The sequence below is a fragment of the Thermobia domestica genome, chromosome 14, assembly GCF_964235325.1.
Source record: "Thermobia domestica chromosome 14, izTheDome1.hap1.1, whole genome shotgun sequence".
NCBI lineage: Eukaryota > Metazoa > Arthropoda > Insecta > Zygentoma > Lepismatidae > Thermobia > Thermobia domestica.
The window spans coordinates 156950756-156971595 of NC_137467.1; the positions used below are offsets into that span (position 1 = coordinate 156950756).

At 35.2% G+C, this 20840-nt stretch overlaps 1 protein-coding gene across 3 annotated transcripts in view; it reads right to left on the reverse strand.

The window, feature by feature from the left end:
* Window positions 1–20840, reverse strand: part of ZnT63C (solute carrier family 30 member 1) — a 281272-nt gene that overhangs the window by 56134 nt on the left and 204298 nt on the right. For all 3 annotated transcript variants that reach the window (XM_081739115.1, XM_081739113.1, XM_081739114.1), the window contains exons 4-7: window positions 14654–14778; window positions 7868–7965; window positions 4712–5047; window positions 2282–2444 (exon numbers count right to left, since the gene is read on the reverse strand). In XM_081739115.1, coding sequence (XP_081595241.1) covers window positions 2282–2444; window positions 4712–5047; window positions 7868–7965; window positions 14654–14778 — 722 coding nt within the window. The remainder of the gene's footprint in view (window positions 1–2281; window positions 2445–4711; window positions 5048–7867; window positions 7966–14653; window positions 14779–20840) is intronic.

Here is a 20840-nt window from a genome sequence, read left to right on the forward strand (position 1 = left end):
TGATGATACGATTACTTATCGAAACTGATCGGTAACTTAATATGATGACACATGAAGAGTGAAAAAGTGACTGACTGGACCGGGACACGAACCCGGGACCTCAAGCATACCGTGCCGATGCGTTAACCACTACACCACCCAGTCCGCCTCCCGAAACAGCCACTCATTCTTTCACTTACGAGGTCGCTGTTCATCTCGGACCACTTGGGCTGTACCACAGTCCCCTGCTGGAACTGGACAATCTTGTATCCATATCCCGAGCACCTTACAACGGTTGTGATTTCATATATACTACTGAAAGAAGGAAACAACCGTTAAAAAAAAAAATCCCTTATAGATACGAATTCTGTAACATATAAGGAGTGAAAAAGTGACTGACTGGACGTGGACTCGAACCCGGGACCTCCATCACACTGTGCCGATTCGCGTACCCCTACGCCACCCAGTCCACTTCTCGAGACAACCAGATCATGTGTGGTAGATGAGAGCATCGATCTCGAGAGTGAGTGGCTGTTCTGGGAAGCGGACTGGATGGCGTAGTGGTTAACGCATCGGCACTGTATGATGGAGGTCCCGGGTTCGAGTTGCGGTCCATTCAGTCACTTTTTCACTCTTTGTGTGTTATACAATTCGCACATACGGAGGATATGGTGTTTAAAAAATCAGTTGTTTCCTTCTGTTATTAGTAAATATTATGAGACACACTAACCCGGCGGCACTGGCGTCAAGTCTCACAGACCCGGCCATCTGTTTTTGCAGCCTGTTACTTGTAGCTGGCCGTTGGTTCTGATTGGGTTAAAACTGAAAATTTTATTTTTCAATGGACACTTCTGAACATGATTTATTACCTTGTGATAACATATTGAAAGTTTTGAACTTTTTACTAAACAATCGTAATTCTACCATATTTTTCGTAAATCTTTAATTTTTCCAAGATACACTAAAATGTAATATATGTATTGAAATTCGCAATATACCTGTTTAATTTGCGTAATACAAAATAAAATTATCAACAAAAAAATTTAAACAAAATTATTAGGTAAAGATTTAAAATTTAACAAATAAGTCTGTAAAACTAGGCGCCAATGGTAAAGTCACGTGTCATATTATGCGTCAATTCATTTCATCATCGATTAAAATGAAAAATAACAGGAAAAAAACATGGCCCAGGAAGACTAATCGCCAGCTCACTCCCTATGAAAAATGTAGAAAGAACGCTCGATAATATCTAGAAAACGCTATTATAAGAATTAATAACTATTTTCAAGACTTTTCATATAGTGTAGAAATTTGGGTGTCCACCAGTTATGACGTCACAATGTGTGCACCCAAATTCCTGGTTTAAGAAAAGGTTATTAGTTTATTTAATAACATTTTCCAGATACTACTGGTTTGGTTTCTACATTTTTAATATTCCCTATTGTTTTTAAGTTATCATTAACATTCAAAAACGTACTTGTAATCTAGTGAGAAGCTTTGCAACTTGTTGGACCATTATACCTTTGCCTACTGTGAATTTCGATCACTATTCTAATCGAAGTCACCGAGTTTTAACTGTCATTTACATACACCGAATTTACCGTATAACCTGAAAAATCCAAGCGTTGTCCAAAATTTCCCAAGTGTACATTGAATCTGAGATATAATTTCAATGCGATGATCCCTGTGTTTTCTGATAAAACCATAAATGAATAAGTAAATTCAACATATGTAATGGATCATCACATCAAAAGGACCAGACTTAAGGAATCTTTACAGACAGAAAATTTTTGAAACAAATCACACTTATTACTTAGAATTATTAGTGAAAAGGATTCATAAGTTGTGTATTTAAAGCTTCTGTACTTATTACCAACTATTTACTGAGAAATATGTTTTTACTATTTAGTTTTCTCAGCATGTTGCCTGAAAGCGTAACTATACCAATAAAAGAAAATTTTTCACAACAATTGAAATTCCAATAATACATTACAATGGAAACATTAGTGAAATTTAAGCTATTGTATTTGCAATATTATATTTGTTACAAACTATCCATAATGGTAAGGTTTATGTATTTTGTTTTCAGGTAACCTTAACTATACCCGAAATTACTTTTCCATTATATAACGGAAGCTATCATATGTGATTAAACACCAAAGTGTGTTTGTGTAAATAAATATGCCGCTCACAAACGTGGGGGTCTATATGGAAATTTTTAGCATGAATGAATATTTAGACGCTGCTCCTGAATTTAATTTAATGGTTATAATCACGTGTCAGTTTAGTTTCATTTACTTACCGTATATGTGCAGAAGCGATTATCCTATCACCAGCTAGCTGCCACACATGGAATTCGTGAACAGCCAGCACACCGTCAACATTATCCAGAAGTCTCTTCTGGATGGCGTCCACTTGTATATGTGTTGGAACAGTCTGGAGTAAAATTAAAGCTGATTCTTGCACTGAAACAGAAAAATACGTTTATATTATTATTATATTATAAATAAATCTGTTTCTTGGAATAATATCGTAATATTTTTATCACACAAAGAAATAAAAGACAATATACTTCTCGTTTTTCATAAATAAGAAACAACTATTATTATACGCGTAATTTGTAACTTTTTCTTTTAAAATGTACACAAACTATTTATCTGTTGTGCTGTATGAATAAGAAAACTGAGCACTGTTGAGACAGCTCTTACAGAAAAAAAAAAGTTATACAACTAACTATTTGATAATGGGCGCAGTGATCCACAACAGTAAATAACATATTCCTACATGAGTATAGTACAGGAGTTGTGGTACAGTTCATGTGATTTGAGTGGTTGAGCACCACATTTAAGAGTAATAGAATGTACGACTGTTCAGGAAGCAGACTGGGAAGTATAATGGTCAGCAAATCCACACGGAAACCTGGAAACCTCGGTCTGGATGTCGTTCCAGTGCTTTTTTTCTCTCTCTTTATATTTAACTGAATTTTCACCTATAATAGGTGATATAAAATCGCTTATTTTCTTGATTTATCATGTAAAATAGAATTCTTATTAGTAAGTTTTGGAAATGACATCTTTGAGTTTTACGTCCCACGTTATGGCGGTTAGGCTAAAGGAGATGGTGATGACGAGAAATGAGTGAAAATGTGGAATGAAGAAAGTGGGAGGAAATTCACGTAACGGTGTTTGTCCACTACAAAGTTCACTTGGCGCGAGCTGGGATCGACCCAGCACTAGAGGGAAACGTTCTATGACTGTAGTAATATTTGGGAAGACGAAGATAATTAGGGCTGGCTGATAATAATTTTGTCTGGATGAACTTCGAAGAGGATAAGATGATTTAGTGGGCTTTTGTTTCTGACTTAGCGGGGTCTCCAGCAATGAAATATTGCCTATCGCGTATTCTTAACCGAAATTTTACAAAAATTTCAGGAGATATAACGTCTCTCTGCTTTAGACTGCTGTAATTTCCGAAGACAGATTTCTTTTTACTACTTTCATTTACGGAGAAAGGCCCACATCAGCTTACAATTTTCTTCATACTTCTAGGTGCTTTATATATGATACAAGCGATAATGATTAACTTTTCTTAGCAAAATCGTCCATGTTGTACTTGACATCGTACTTACCTGCAATTGCATTAAATCACGAAAAATAGTGAATGTGAAAACATCTGTCACTTGGCACACACCAATTCAAGAGAGACTTGCTGTACTTATCACATTTACTGTTAAATTTCGTTTTCTGGTATTGTATCAGCAACTGTTCTTGTATAATACTTATCTGGAAGAATAGTATCATTTTCTTGAACCATCCGATATTACCGTGTTTACTCGCGTAATAGTCGCACCTTAAGTTTGACGTAAAAACATCTGCCAAAAAATTTCCCCGCATAAAAGTAGCAGCCTACGGGACTTTTGTCTTTGTGGACAAGACTTTCTTCGAAAGTGCTTATCTTGTGCGATTTCGGGCAAACGAACTTTTCGTGTTTACTTTCACGTAACATCGTGACCCACTTGTCAACAGAGATCAGGCAACCTACTTAAACCCTCCATTATGTGCGCCACCCTCCAAGTATGGCACCTGTTTACAATCACGTCGTCTGTTCTGACATTCCCTCGTACTGCTTCGAGGGTTTCAAACATCTAGTTGTGATTCCAAAAATCACTTCCTGGCTGGTAGACAGTCTCTGACACTTCTTGTGCGTATGTGTTTCCTCTTAGTGATGTTACGTAGTTGTTACTTATGTGTTCCCCGATTATGTAAATATATCGTTCTTTCGTGCCAATGCCAAGACGACTTTTTTCTCTCCAACGAATCGCTAAGTTACGAGTTTAATTTTTACACGTTTTAATATTTTACCGTATGTAGGCTATATTAAAATTTTTATATTGACATAATGCTGTATGTATCAAAATTCGAAATTGTTTTGATCGTAGCGATAATTGAATGGCAGCTTTCCTCGCGTAATAGTCGCAGTTGGATTTTCGCATTAAAAAATTGGTAGAGAAAGAGCGACTATTAAGTGAGTGAACACGGTATATACTTGTATAACTGGACTCATGTAATACTACGAGTTGATTAGACAATGAAAAAAAAAAAGTATATGGAAAAATTTCACAAGCCGTGTCCCTTACATTATTACTTAGTTCGTCTACGTGTTAATTCAAGAACAAACAAAGAGAAACAGAAAAAAAATACAAACATAAAATATTACAGAAACTTGCACTTACAAAGTGGCCACACAGATCGCAAAATTAACATAACCATGAGGACACTCAATGCTGGGTCAATGTAGTATTTGTACTGCCAATTAGTGAGCCAAACAATAGTTGCTGATATGATTACAATAACTGAACCAAAAGCATCGGCGAGAACATGAAGAAATACGCCGCGCATGTTCATCTGCGACGACGAACCGTCCTTGTCCAGCTTGCTGTCCATGGGACTTGTCGGAGGAGTAAACGTCTCGTCATTTTCATTATCATCTGTCGCTACTAAGTGAGACAACCTTGTCCGGCTCCTTGAGATTCCGCCATGGGAATGACCGTGCGATGAGCTTCCGTGCTCTGTAAAAAAGTAAGAAATATTATAGATATTTAAAACAAAGGAATTTAATATATAGTACTAATATTGTTTTCTTTGGTACATAGAAATAAAGCACTAATAAAATGTACCTTTAAAGGTTTTGCTTGTTTAAAAATTAGATTCACAGCAAAGAAACCAATAATACAAAACAGAATGTGCCAAGCTTTTGTGTAGACCAGTGATGGCCAAATGGTTTGTTGTCTATTTAAACTACATGCACAATAAACACAGAGTAGCTGGCCAGCAAAATTTACTTGAACTGAGACTTTTAACTGTAAAAATATTTAACCTTTTAGTTACCATGCCCATTCTGCAAGGTACGTCCACTGATATTTTTTAAAATGCAGATTTCAGAGTACTTTTCAAATGCTCATAGTTCAGGCCCTTCCCCATGACATACCAATGCAGGATACGTAGAATGGAACAAAGATTCAGAAAATATATGATTTACGCACATTTAGCGAACTATCCCCTCAGGAGATCAAGGAAAATGGAAAATGATCCTTAATCCATCTGTTATTTCGTTTGCAGCTTAACGCCTATTGTCAGCTTCGAGGCTATTTAAGACGTGAACGTAGGACACGGAATCCAAAATACAAGTATTCCTAACGAAAATAAAGTCTACATTTTTTGCACGAAAGGTGGGGACACTTGTCTAGAAAAAGAATAACATACAGAATGAAACATGTTCGTTTATGCATTTTGAAACATTATATACCGAGTGTTCTAAAAATGGTGCCTACGGATCACATAATGCTAGTCTAGAAGTCAAAATAAAGCAGAGGTCCTCGTCTGGAGAGGCAAATTGCACTATGTGGCAACGTCGCAGATAAAAAGCCATACAGTACATCCAGTAGATCTACCAATCCATCAAATAGTTACATCGATTCTTTATAGATAGCATTTCAAGTTGATAGGCGTTGACATTATCACCACTTATTAGTGTAACAATCTTGGTATTGTGCTGCCAAAATGTCTTGAGCCGTGGCGAAAATGTGAACTAAAGCTCTCACCCTCACACACCCACGCGTTGAGCTAATAAGGGTTCAGCTGTTGCTAAGCGAGAGAAAGCGAGTGGAATTCCTTCAGCCGATAGCAGCGCTTGCAACGGAAGACTAGGGATCAAGTCAATGTGGCATTAGAATAATTGCTTGATAGATTCGTAGAGCAATACTAATGGTTCACGTTAATCTGCGACGTTGCCACATGGTGAAATTTTGATTCTCTATAGCGGTTGAAGGCAGCCCTGGAGGATATACCCTTATTTTGGCCTGAAGAATGGCGCTCTGTTGTCCGTGGACGCCGTTTTTAGAACACCTGATAACCCTCGAGACAACGCAACTCCAAATATTTTATTTTTTTCGTTGTCTTTACACTTGTCTATTTACATATATACAATATAAACTGTGCTTTGGATGCATTTGCTCATGTCTCGCAAATGGCTACTTCGGTTTGGAATACATTGCACAAGACGATTACGAATACTTTGCACAATGTCGTCAAAGACAACCGGGGTTATATTCCTAATCTTCTACCTGAATCGTACCTACAGCTTTTCCATACTTTCCGTACATACGACTGTAAACATTTTGTCCTTCGAATACTACCAAAGGAACACGTCTGAGAAACTGTGGGCCACAAGAATGTCACTGAAATAATGTGACCTGGAAAGAATTGCCGCAATGCCCTTATGCTGAGACATGTGTGTCCCATCTTGTGGTACCAACTATCTCGTAATTGTCATTGATTTCACAGATCTGGAATGGGAAACTTGCACACCGTGTAACAATGTCTTTCTGGTCACTGGCGTTGCTTTGCAGTTTGGCATTTCAAAACAGTACTGACCGATTTCTCCTATCATGCCGATATCGCACCAAACTAGAACCTCTTGCGCGTTTAGCAGTCACAAAGCTGACTACACAAGTCTTTCGTCAACGTCCGCCCATGTACTCTAGCCAATTAACTATTTACCAGGCATAGTGATTCACGAGTGTACTATATGCACACAAAGCTCAGAAGTAAAGTATGCGTGGTCAGGGTTTCTATTGATCTGGAGAAATCTTATTTCCCTGACTTCTCTCTGACCTTCCCTGAACTTTGAAAGGAAATTCCTTGACTTTCATAACAAGTATCGGATGACGTTGACATATAAATAAATAAGGAATAAATAACGGTGAATATTTATATATGAGAACATTTATGCTATAGAGATAAACCTGAAACAAAAAGAAAGCATTGCATTTACGAGATAAAATAAACAGCAATACAAACAAAATAGCATGTAGAAGAAAAAACAGCAATAAAAACCAAATAGGTATTATAATGGTTGGCTAAGATGAAATTAGTGTACTACTAATGTTAGAAAAAATATATTTTACAAATTTCCTCGACTTTCCTGACCAGTAGAAACCCTGGTGGTACGCATAGCGAAGAAAAATAAAATAAAATAAAATTAACACACACACACACAAAAAAAAAAAAAAAAAAAAAATGGAGTTGCATTATCTCTTGGGCCGAGTATACTATTTTCAAAATTGGCAATTGAAAATGTTCTATCCTGTATACTGGTACTGAAACAGTGATCTGCAACACATCTCCCGTAAGTTTCAAAATTTTCAATCCAATGATACTTAAACTTGCAGCTGCATTAACTTCAGTGATTTTCAACGTATATATTTTGTAGTTTTAACCGCATAACCAATCCACAGTTAGTATTAAATATCATACTAATAAATATCATATCTACAACCGTAAATAATAAAAATTAATATAGAGGTAATTATAAATGCAGAAATACATACCATGAAATAAGAACAACCCAACAATATTTACAAAAAGGCCTAATGATCCAACAACTACAAGTAACTTTGGTTTCTCAATATGCTCCACTTCTATGAACCTGAAACGAACAAACAGATTGCAAGAATATACCAAGAGAGAATTGTACATAACTTCAGTTATTATTACTACTTAAACGAAAGAAAATATTGAAGCTTAACCCATCTCAAGTTCATAATGCGAATACAATGTGGATGAAACTTTTTTAGTAATTACTCCAATATTTTTCACCGTAATATATATTTCAATTTTATATTTGGTTACAAATCGCGAGAAGAAAAAAACATGTAGAACCATAGGCAACATTAAAAGCATTGAGGGTAATTGAGAAACATTCTAAATGAATGCCCTTCTAAAGTAAATGTGGTCCGAGAAATGCAATGTCTCATAAAATATTGTTTTTCAAGATACTAAAAGTGGATCTTATCGAAAAGGCAGAATGTAGCTAATAATTTTGTAGCGGTTCACTTATTCTTAATCTACGCCAACTACCCGCCGTGCTCGTGAAAAGAACTTTAAAAAGCCTATGGCCTCTTCACGACAGTTATTTAATAATATGCCAAGGAAACTGTGCAGATTTGCATAAAGAACACGTCCTACTTCGTGTATAATATTTATATATTTTCAATTATTATTTTTGCTAATTTATTCATTAGTTTGTAATTTTATTTTCCAACTCCTCTCTCTTTTCTCCTATGTTATTTGTACATTTTTTTCTTCCTTTACTACTCCACCGTTCTCCTACATTCCTACTGACCATCTGTTCCATTAGTTTCATTTTACTTTAGTATAGTCTACTTTCAGCCTAAGAACATTAACATGTGAGCCTGTGTTCCGATATAGTACCTATCTGTATGTTTCAAAGCTACTTTATCTTCTTTAAGAGCCTGACATACTAAAAATAATACAAAATTTACCACTTTCCTTTTGCTTGTTTATTCATACGCGAAAGGAGATAATGAAATGCAACTTACCACAATCATAGATAATGCTATTCTACAACTAATAATATAAACCTAAAGAATTTTGAGCGTTACTATCCATAGAAATTACAAATGTTGCCAGATTAACAATTCCCCCAAAATCTAAGATAAGGCAGCGACTAGAAGAACGAACTCAACTGCATTTGATTACGTATCATCTTGTCTTGGTATCCTGTGAACTAATTTTTAAATAATAGTTGTATTTAGTTTGTAATAAACAAAATAGTTTTAACATACAGTTATTAAAATTAAATTATTATATTATTTAAAAAGTAGTTCGTAGGATATTAAAACAACATGATAACGCTATCAAATGCAGTTGAGTTCGTTCCTCTAGTTGTCGCTTTAACTTAGATTTTGGGGAAATGTTATTCTGGCAACTCTGTAATCTCTAAACACATTTAGTGTTTAATTTTCTTTTTTGAAAGAATTGTATAGGTAGTCATTTTTCTGATATATATATAAACACAGCGTATAAATAACCACTCACAATCCGGCACTTCTCAGATTCGGAGTTGGAATGTCAAGCTGTATTACATTATTTTTTAGTGATACTTTTTATACTCACCAACAATGAAAATAAAACAAACAAAATTAAAACAAATACATAATTTGTTTGTTTGTGTTACACTATGGTTACCATTATTCTTTCAAACAGTTCCAATATTAAAGATGTTTACTTAGAATTACTTAATACATGATTACAACAACTTAATGAATTAGTATCACTAATAATTTTTGCATTTTAAAATGATGGAACAACTTTAACTTCATAAGTGAAACAATAGAAGTGGACGCCATCTATAAACTTCTTAATGAGGTACAAAGAAGTGGTTAGTAACTATACATGTGTCTACTCAGTGGGTATCATTGCCTTTAATTATGGAAATAGAATGACCAACGTGATGTAGCCATTGTAATCAAGTACTGATAAGACAGACATGAACTATTAGAAGATGACAAGATGGTCTATATGGAGTACAAGTGCTTGGATAAGATATCCACAGTTTGGAGTTGAAGACTGATACAGTTACTCATCACTCAAGGTCGACAGTATACTTTACCACTTTTATAAGAAATCTTAAATACACACTATTTATTGTGATTATTGACCATACATGCCATATTATGGATCTTTCTGAAGTTTTATTTACCTTTCTATCGGAAATACAAGTCACATTGTCCGCTTTACCGTGGAATACAGATCACAAGTGAAGCATGGAATGTAATGGATTATCATTAATCTAACAAATACATGGAAAGCACGGTTTATATTGCTACAAATCCCAAGGTTGTGACGTGCTTGCGTTGCACAATTGTTCTCACGCTTCAAATGTATCTTAACGGACAGACAACATGTCTTACGTATGGACAACCGAAGAAAATGTGATACCATGCAATCAGAAGTGAATTATGTGCTGTATTGGATGATACTTTATCGCGTGTCAAGGTATAGTTTACATAATATGGACCGAGTTATTTTTTTTTAAAGCCTTAGTTTTCGTTCACGGTATTCATTAGCATATTTTCTCTGCAGTTAGGTTTATGATTCTAATATAGCTAAGATTTATAATTTTATTTTTCTTCGTTTCGATGTGTTCTGGTTACTGGTACTTTCGAAGTCATACTTACTAGTACTATTTAGAAAATGAAAATGAAATCTGAGTTTTACGTTCCATGCTTATGCCGGCAAGGTTAAAGGAGACAGTGATGATGAGCAATGAATGAAATGGTGGAATAAAGAAAGTGGGAGGAAACGGGAGAACCCCGAGGAAACCCACGCACACGGTGTTTGTCCACCACAAAGTTCACTTGGCGGGGACTGGGATCGAACCCGGAACCCCAAGAATCAGAGGTGAACGATCTACTGAGCCACCGCGGAACCTAGTACTATTTAGAATCGTTAAAATAGATTAATGTATTTGACACGAGTTTTAGGTAAATTAAGACATTAAAATACATCAAATGTAATAATTTTTGCAATGTAAACTGCTATTTTAAAAAATCTCATTTTGTTTGCCATTTCTGGTTTATTATTTCCTTACACCTGACGGATTTTATTGATCATCCACATTCTGTGGACTTTACTGATCACCTGAATCTTAAGTATAATGGTTAGAAATCGGAGCAGTGAAATACAGGGTGTTTCAAAACAACAACGACAACGTTTGGAAGCTGATTTCTGACACCAAGATAAGACAAAAAGTACAGACCAATTTGGGTGCATAAATGCTTCCTTTCGGAGTCCTAGGCTGCAGAAAACATGAAAAAAAAATGAACTTTAAAGGTTTATAGTTCCAAAATTATGGGACCTACCGCAGTCGGATCAAGACTTCACATGAGAACTAGTACGTACCCTATCCAAATATCCATGTTTCAGAATCCTAAAGTTCTCACGCAACAATTTTTATAGCGGGAGTTTGGCTACGGGCATATAATTTGAAGTACCGGTACTCACAAACTACCTCTATAGAAGTTGTTGCGGAAGTGCCGCAGAATTCTGAAACATGATATTTGGATAGGAGACATACTAGTTCCTAAATAAAGTCTTGATCCGAATATAGTAGGTCCCATAGTATTGGAGCTATGGACCTCTAAAGTTCATTTTTTCATGTTTTCTGCAGCCTATAACTCCGAAAGGAAGCATTTGTACACCCAGGTTGGCTTACACTTTCTGTCTTATGTTGGTGTCAGGAATCATGCCCAAACGTTGTCGGTGTTGTTTTGAAACACACTATATTAATATCTAATAGAGAAGTAACCGAAGCCGTTAGTTTGATATATAATAGTATGTAAAATTATACAAAAGTCGAAAGGCTTATTCATTCCGAGAGAGAGAGAGTTTACAATGTAGCATTAGTTCTTTGTACAACATATACTTACAAGCGCATTTTGCGGCTACTTATAGTACTGCTTGATTTTTAGCATAAGACAATAAACAAGATTAGAAATAGAGACACAAAAAAGGAACTCTTAAGTAAGGAATTAATTTAGTTTACTGTTTAAGAAATACTACTTTCGGCAAATGCCTTTTTTGAAGTTTATTTAGAACCTTCGCAACAAGTCGATTACCAATATTTTTTTTCTCAGACTTTTTAATTTATTGATTTTGTTTACTAACCTTAGGTTGAATATAAAATTGATTTTATCGAATTTTCAGTACACAAATACATATATGTGGGAACTACTTCCTTTCGAAAGCATATAAGTTTGGAAACCGGTCAATGACTTATCGCGTGTTTCTGATGACTAATTTTAGAAAGAATACAGAAGTTTATCAGCAGTTTATAATTCTTAAGACAATTCTGAAGGTGTACAAATAAATCAATCCAATCCAATCCAACTGAAACTGGATATAATCTTTTCTTTCGTAAAAACATCAAAATGAAGAAAGGACTATTCAAGGTTGGAGAGTTGTAAAGTTTTTTTTTTTTTTGTTTGTTTGTTTTGTTTATATCTTTGACGCATACAAGGGAATCCAAACATATAAGGAAGTAGAAATATCACAATTTTATACACAACCCAGTCTGATTTTCTATATCTTGTACAATTTTCTTCACTAAATAAATAGATAAATAAAAAAAAATCCTAATTCATGACATTCAAGTACGATGAGTAAGGGTTGCCACGAAAATGTCAGAAACTTCCACATGAAGGTCTTTAGGAAGCACTCTTCACTTCGTACAAAGTACCAATGCTACTATTCGTTCCATATACTGAGATTTCTGGACCATATCTGTCAGCATATTATGTAATTTCACTACGAATTTGCCGTTGCCGTCACAGTAGAATTTCCAATGTCGTTATTAAAGAATAAAAATATGATGGTGCTAAATCAGATGAATATGAAGTTTTGCGAACGATCGTTCTTTCGTATTTCGCCAGGTAGTAATGGATTAACCCTTCAAATGGGTGTTTTTAAGTGAAGCTCTTTAAAAGTGATTTTTTTTTACACTTGTTTTAGAGGGTTTATATAACTTGAAGCTCAGTTTAAATCTAATATCTCATCTTAGAGTGGAGTGAACGACACGAAACAGGAACCATTGAATTCTGCTTGGTTAGTGTTTTATTTTTTTAAAAAATGTTTCGCATAAACCCAATGTTTTCAAGGATAATGCTTTATATGCGTTGATACACTGTAACATTGTTTTGTTTTTCTTTCTTTTCTTTGGAACATAAAGCCCTTCTGCTAATAATTTATCTAGCGTTGTATTATTTTAAGGTAATCTTTCTTGGACGCTGCCTTGCCTTTAAACAATCATGATGAATAATAGTTTTAGATATTGGTGGTCATCCTGAACAAAGGTATTACTGACTGGAGGATCGGCATTTTTGAAACGTTTCTATTATTCCTCCGTGAATCTAGTCATTCTCGATTGATTTTTGTAACATATCCAATCTTTCTCTAAAACGTTTTTCCAATATTACATAAACAGGGTGTCTACTAAAATTCCAAAATGAAAGTTCGTGACTTTTCTTTACCAAGTCATAAAATTTCGTAACATTCTCAAGAGCAATTTTGGACGCGAATTAGGCCGAATTTTCATGAATGCGATAGAAGCGCGCTTTGCTTGTGATTTGGTTAGCTTCTTAAGCCGATCATAGACATTTTTGGTGCCGAATTTTGACGTTTTATAAAGCAAAATTTTCCACTCTGTACTTTGATTTGTACAGATAAAAAAACGTGAGCCGAAAGCTAAATCTCTTGACTTTCATGACCGACAGACACCCTTACAAAGTTTTACTTAAATTTGTTGTCCTTAAAAACAGGGTAGTTTAAATGTAACAAACTGCTATTTAATACTTACTCATAAAGAGATGTATGATGAAATGTGCAAAATAACCGTGTTTCGGTTTTCTTTAACATTGGTGGTTCAGTAAGTCAAAAGTTTGCGGCGAATTTACTCGACATGCATTCCATGATGGCATATAAATTACATTTCCCCATTTTTCTTCAGCGTCTGAGATATACTTCACAACACTTACTTATACTGATTTGGAATTACAAAGGGAAACCGACATGAGCGTTAAAGTTTCATATTACTCGACAATATATACAGGGAATGGTATTGCAATGGAACTTGATTCTTCAGCAGTGGACTGAATATTTAACAATACTTTTAATCAATGCAATCAGTGATATCATTCAGCCGGATCACCCGAACCTGTTGTTAAACTGTCTTTCTATTTCTAGATCTAATACTAACGAAATATATTCTCTAGCACACCACTATTTTAGAAGATCGACTACATATACTCTTTTTTCTTTCTAGCCTTTAAAGAGACAACCGAGAATGCTGCAGTTGAAACATGACACTATTTTGCTACAGCAACTCATCAATGGAAATGTACAATGTAATTCGAAGGATGTGCAGACGCCGTTCCTTTCTGTAACATGCATTTAGTTTGCTGTCAAACTAAAATTGTTGTGTTGCATTTGACGTCAACCGATACAAAAATCGAGTCCCTAATGACAACATACAAATACATAATATAATAATATTAATACTAAGCTGATTATAATTACAGAACTGGTTATCGAACGACTTGAATGATACCACTGCATACAACAGAACTCACTATTTATGTTCTGAATCATTGACAATCCTGTGGAAGGTTTAAAAACACGATGGATACACATTTAATATATAATGAAAACAACAACTGTATTATGAGTAAATATATTCAAACGATATTACAAAAAAGCAACTTTTTTTCCTTGTTAAATTACTGAATAAACCAATTTATCTTCTGCACAATGCTTACCTTTTACAAGCTTCAACTGTTATAGAAAAACACAATGCAACTAGGAAAACTGCATTAACAAGGGCACCCAACACCTCTGCTCTCGCCCAGCCAAAGGTATTCTTTGACCATTTCTTTGGTGACATCTGTAACATCAAAGATCATGAATTATGCATTGATTAAAATATCTGAAATGTACATTTTGCAACTATTGTAGATTATTTTATTATAGTTACGATAAAACAGCAAAAGGAAATACCCAATAACATGACTGAGAAACGAATGCTACTCACTCTAGCTTTGGGACTACGTATTAAGTAAAACAAATCTAACTAAAGCTAACACTTGTTATTACTAATCAGTTGTACAGTTATTATTACTAATCTGTGGTACAGTTATCATTACTTTTATTTTGTTTATTTATTTCATTTTCCGCCGTACGAATTCTGCGTCATGGTTTCGTCAAGAGATCTCTAATCTGTGCTACAGTTATTATTACTAATCTGTGTTATGGTTATTATTACTAATCTGTGTTATGTACTAATCTGTGTTATGGTTATTATTACTAATCTGTGTTATGGTTATTATTACTAATCTGTGTTATGGTTATTATTACTAATCTGTGTTATGTACTAATCTGTGTTATGGTTATTATTACTAATCTGTGTTATGTACTAATCTGTGTTATGGTTATTATCACTAATCTGTGTTATGTACTAATCTGTGTTATGGTTATTATTACTAATCTGTGTTATGGTTATTATTACTAATCTGTGTTATGGTTATTATTACTAATCTGTGTTATGTACTAATCTGTGTTATGGTTATTATTACTAATCTGTGTTATGTACTAATCTGTGTTATGTACTAATCTGTGTTATGGTTATTATTACTAATCTGTGTTATGGTTATTATTACTAATCTGTGTTATGGTTATTATTACTTATCTGTGTTACAGTTATTACTAATCTGTGCTACAGTTATTATTACTAGTCTAAGTTACAGTTTCGGTAATATATCATTTCGTTCATCAAACACATTATTCCAGGACGTATCTTTGAAAGAAGGAGAGAAGAAAGGAGATATCTTGGAGAGAGCAAATAGTTTTCTTAACCATTCCAGCGCTTGTGATGCAGGGGCGGTTTTAGGATTTTAATTTTGGATAGATTCGCTACCTCGCTTATAGATACATATATACATGACTGATTAATGACAGCAGGAAATTACGTTTACAGTAGTGATTGATGCTATTTGTTAAATAATTATCTACCATTAATATAAATAGTGAAAAATATATTTATTCTTTTAGCGTTTATATATATATTTTTTTTTTCAAAATTTTTGGGTGCTTACCTGGCCTACCCGCTAAAACCGCCACTATTGTGACGTGTTGACACGTCATGTGATACGAAGCACAGTGGGTTTGACGTGTATGGACGTCATGACGTAGCTCAATTCTCACTTAACATTTGTATTACCTTTTTTCAGATTTTACTGGTGTAATTTTGTACACCTTTTAAATTGAAATGAACTAAGGCAGGCAGTGCAGATATTTAAATGGCCACTGTGAGATTGCGAGCAGGTGAGGAAAGCAGCCTCATGAGTGGCTAAAACAAGTGTTTGGATGACACCACACCGAAAGGGCTGAGAAGAATGCAAGTGAAACAACTGGTGAAGAAAGTAGAGTAAACGGCTTATATGGAATTTAATTAAGGAGAAAACGAGAAATCCAACGATATATTGCCGAAATTATAATACATTAGTAACAAGAGAGAGAGTTCGCTATTAAAAAAAAGTTACATACTGTTAAATGGCTGGAGTAGAAATGACATACATTGTACTTGGTTAAGGGTTTTGATATAAACAAATACTCACAAGATATGTAAATAAAGTTCATATTAACGAAAAAATAAATACAGAAAAGAAGAAGAAAAATTACAAATAAAATTATTTCACCTATCTAAAATTTATTTAATCTATTTCGACCGCATGTAAGTGGACATTTTTATGCCACTTACTTGATTTATATTATAATGATTTTTTATTTGTACTTTTATATCATAAATATATATATATACATACGTATAAATATTAGGTTTTATCTCCAGGCTTGGGTGTTTAATATATATTAAGTGTAAATATGAAACTAATCATTTATTTCATATATATATGTATATTAAACTGAATATTGTATGCAAACTGTATATTTATTTTTTTAAGCAGTGCAGCTCATATAGATGAAAATGAATCTTCTAGTTTTAAAGATAGATAGAAACACTGGTCCATTAGAAGCTATAGTTTTAGTCCACATGTGTTGCAGAGAAACGGAAAAATATAGGAGAGGAGGTAGTTAGGTCCTTCCTTTTTTCAAAGTTAACGATCTTTTCTTTCTTTTGACTAGGGAACTTTTCGTATTCAGATACTGCAACGTGTCTCCCGACTCGTATATAAGCGATCCCTGTTCTCTTGGTCAGGGCTGTTCTTTCAGAAACCATTGGATCACTTGGCTACATAAGGCCTTCGGTCCTGGGTTAACGTGGATCAACCACTTTTGTTTTTTAAGTCAACTACGAGGACGTTTTTCTTTTTGTCAGGACTATGCAGTGAAAGGCTTGCTGGCTAGGTGGTCTTGCGTAAGGCCAAGTAGGGAGATAGGATGCATAGTTTAATAATTTAAAATGTTAACTTTTTCTTTTGTTCCCCTGCTAGGAACTATTTCTAAATAGTTAGGTGAGATTTTATTAAGGTGATGGTTTGTTAAACCTTTGGTTAGGTCTTATGAAGGATATTCCCGAACTCAAACGGTTTTGGGTTCGATCCATTTTACGGTTGAAAATTTATTTCTCAGTTTTTACATGGTGTACAGTTTTCCTGACTTAACCTGTGATAGGAATTGGCCCTTGTAAAAGGGTCAAGTTTTCTGGTCTCATTAGTGAGAGACCGATGGATAGGGCACGGCCTACTTTAAGGGCCATTTTCTTGTCTTATAATGAGAGACTGTTTCTTACCTTCTCCTCACCTATACCCTTATAAAAAGTTTTAGCTAGGCATCCTGAACACAGTTTTTCTTGTATACGAGGACTCTGTGTAGCTAGGACAAGCTTTTCTTCAAATGAGAGAATTGCTTTTAAATTTAAGGCTAAGATTAGCTGCTGCATCAGTGAGGACAGCAAAAAGCTTATGCCACAGGACCCACCAACATTTAAAGGACTTTTAGAAGAGTAGAGAATTTACATTAGGTATGTACTGGCTTGGAGAGAGGGCCTATACTGATAGAAACACTTCAGAGTTTGCAGTGAAGACTGGGGGAATACTCTGCGTGTGTGATTACGAAAAACTTCTAATACGTTTATCTATCTTGGAAATAAAAGGATAATCAAAATAATGGTGTTTTGTCTTTAAAATAAAAAAGTCCCTGAATTCGGGAACAAGAAACTTCAATTAAAAATACCCCTAGATATTAGACTGAGAAGTACGTATATATAGAGATATTGAATAATATTACATACGTATTAATATAATTTTTATGTGTAGTATATATATATATATATATATATATATATATATATATATATATATATATATATATAGTGAGTCTTACCTGAAGGAAAGGGCCGAATCGATAAGTAGGCCAGTTTCATATGAAAAGAAGAATTGAAGACTAGTTAGCTAATTACCAAAAAGATACACTACACGCATCGTTATAGTTTAAAATCATACACAAGCAGGTAGACAGGATTTCGTAATGGGGGTCTGTGACATGAAATACTGTGGTTAGCAGGCTCGATCAATCTAAACTATTTCACTGGCAACATTACTATATTGGTTTGTTAGGACAATAAAATAAGGATATATTAGTAAGTATTTTAATAACAAACTATGAAGAAATCTCGAGTAAAAGAATGAAAGAAAAAGTATTGAAAAAGATTTTACAGTATTTACGTTCCTTCCTTTGTTCATTCAAATATAACAATTTTCATTTCATTATGACCTCAACTATTATAAAATGTACATATCCAATAATGTCTTGTAAAATATTTTACAATAGCTGCGTTTCTTTCTCTGCTGACAAGCAAGGTACACAACGAGGCAGGATCAGATCCGACTCAAACTTCGCCCATATGACACATAATAGAAAAGAAGAAAAAATGCCATGCCAAATTTTAGCTGCCCATATCCAGAAACACCGGAGATATGCTCCGCAACATAACGCACCACGCAACAATATGATATAAGGTAAACGTCGCAAGATACCCATTTATGTCGAAAACGGAAAGGATGAGCAGCACCAAAATGAAATCAGGGTATTTGTTATGCTATAACACTGACTTGGCAGCCATCTTGAATACCGCAATCTTGAATATAGCGTAAAGTATTGAAATGAGAAGCGGGATGTGTGATATATCAATGTAAGGTAAAATGCAAAAGGAAAACCAATGATGTAACCGCGAAAAACATATGTGTAATCGTGTGGACGGGACGAAGTGTGGAAGACTCGGGCAAAAGAAACGCGTATTCGAAGGATAGAATAATAGGGCAAGACTCCCACGACAATGATACGCGACAAGTAACTGCAAGTGTCTGTGCATGAAAATGCATCCGCCTTGACAGATTATGCCTTCCGAGGATATTGGGATTCTGTTTGGGACAGTGAAAACCACAGTTACAACCCGCGATACGAGTGCTCGTTTGGAGACAACATAAACTACAAAGGATTATCTCTTATGGAACAGTGGCAGCTCGCTTCAGAGTTTAGAAGATATCATCTTGGATTGGTGATCAAAAGCACGACATACCTGGGATTGAAGCCCACTCCTAGACAACGTTTTGTACGTTTCTTGTTCAATTTTCTTGCTGTTTCGTGTAAACAAAGGACATTTCGGCCCACATATGTTTAAACAACACTACCTGAAGCAAAGTGTGTACGAATGAGAAAGCCAGCCATGTTCTAGCTTACATTTCTTTACGAATATTTTTTTTTTTCTTTGCGCGGTATGCTACACTGTTTCGCCACAGTCCCAAACAGTCACAATATCAGGGAAAGGCAGCGTTCTGCGTTGACTCGATGAATTCCATGAGTTGTTGCAGTCTCCCACTAGAAAGCTAGTTTACCACACAATTAGACGACTCGAATTGTGTCTACTGGTTTCACTTGCACATATGGAATGAAGTGAACGTGACAGCAGGGGGCGGACAGTGAAAATTGATAGTGTGTATGTGGCATACGCAAGCCAAAATGCGCAATATTCTATGTACTGAATGTGTCCGCAGTATCATTCATCTACAAACACCAATGTACAGCTGCAATGGCGAACCCTCTGAATCTGGTGTTACTGATGCAATGTGTACTTCCAAAACAAGTGTACGTCCAATCGACAAAACCAACAGTGGACGGACGACAAGCAACTGAACACATGCTGGAGATTTTGAACAACCACGATGTAACAAATGTGAATGTGGATGAGACTCTCGAAACCAGTAGACATAATTCGAGTCGTTTTATTAAGTGGTAACTTAACCTTCTAGTGGCAGACTGCAACAACTCATGGAACTCATCGAGTCAATGCAGAACACTGCCTTTCCCTGATATTGTGACAGTTTGCGACCGTCGCGAAATAGTGTAGCAAACCGCGCAAAGGAAAAGAAGCATTCGTAAAGAAATGTACGCTAGAACATGGCCGGGCTTTCTCATCCGTACACGCTTTGCTTCAGATAGTGTTGTTTAAACAAACGTGGGCCAAAATGTTCTTTGTTTACACGAAACAGCAAGAAACTTGAACAAAAAACATACAAAAAGTTGTCCAGGAGTAGGCTTCAATCCCAGGTAGGTCGTACTTTCGATCACCAATCCAAGATGATATTTCCTACACTCCGGAGCGAGCTGTTGAATTACTGTTCCATAAGAGATAATCCTTTGTAGTTTAGGTACTCGCCAAACGAGCGCTCGTATCGCGAGTTGCAAGTGTGGTTTCCACCATTCCAAACCGAATCCCAATCCTCGAAAAGCATAATCTGTCAAGGCGGATGCACTTTCATGCACAGACACTGTTACAGTTACTTGTCGCGTATCATTGTCGTGGGGGTCTTGCCCTATTATTCTATCCTTCGAATACACGTTTGTTTTACCCGAGTCTTCCACACTTCGTCCCGTCCACCCAATTGCACATATGTTTTTCGCGGTTACATCATTGGTTTTTCTTTTGCATTC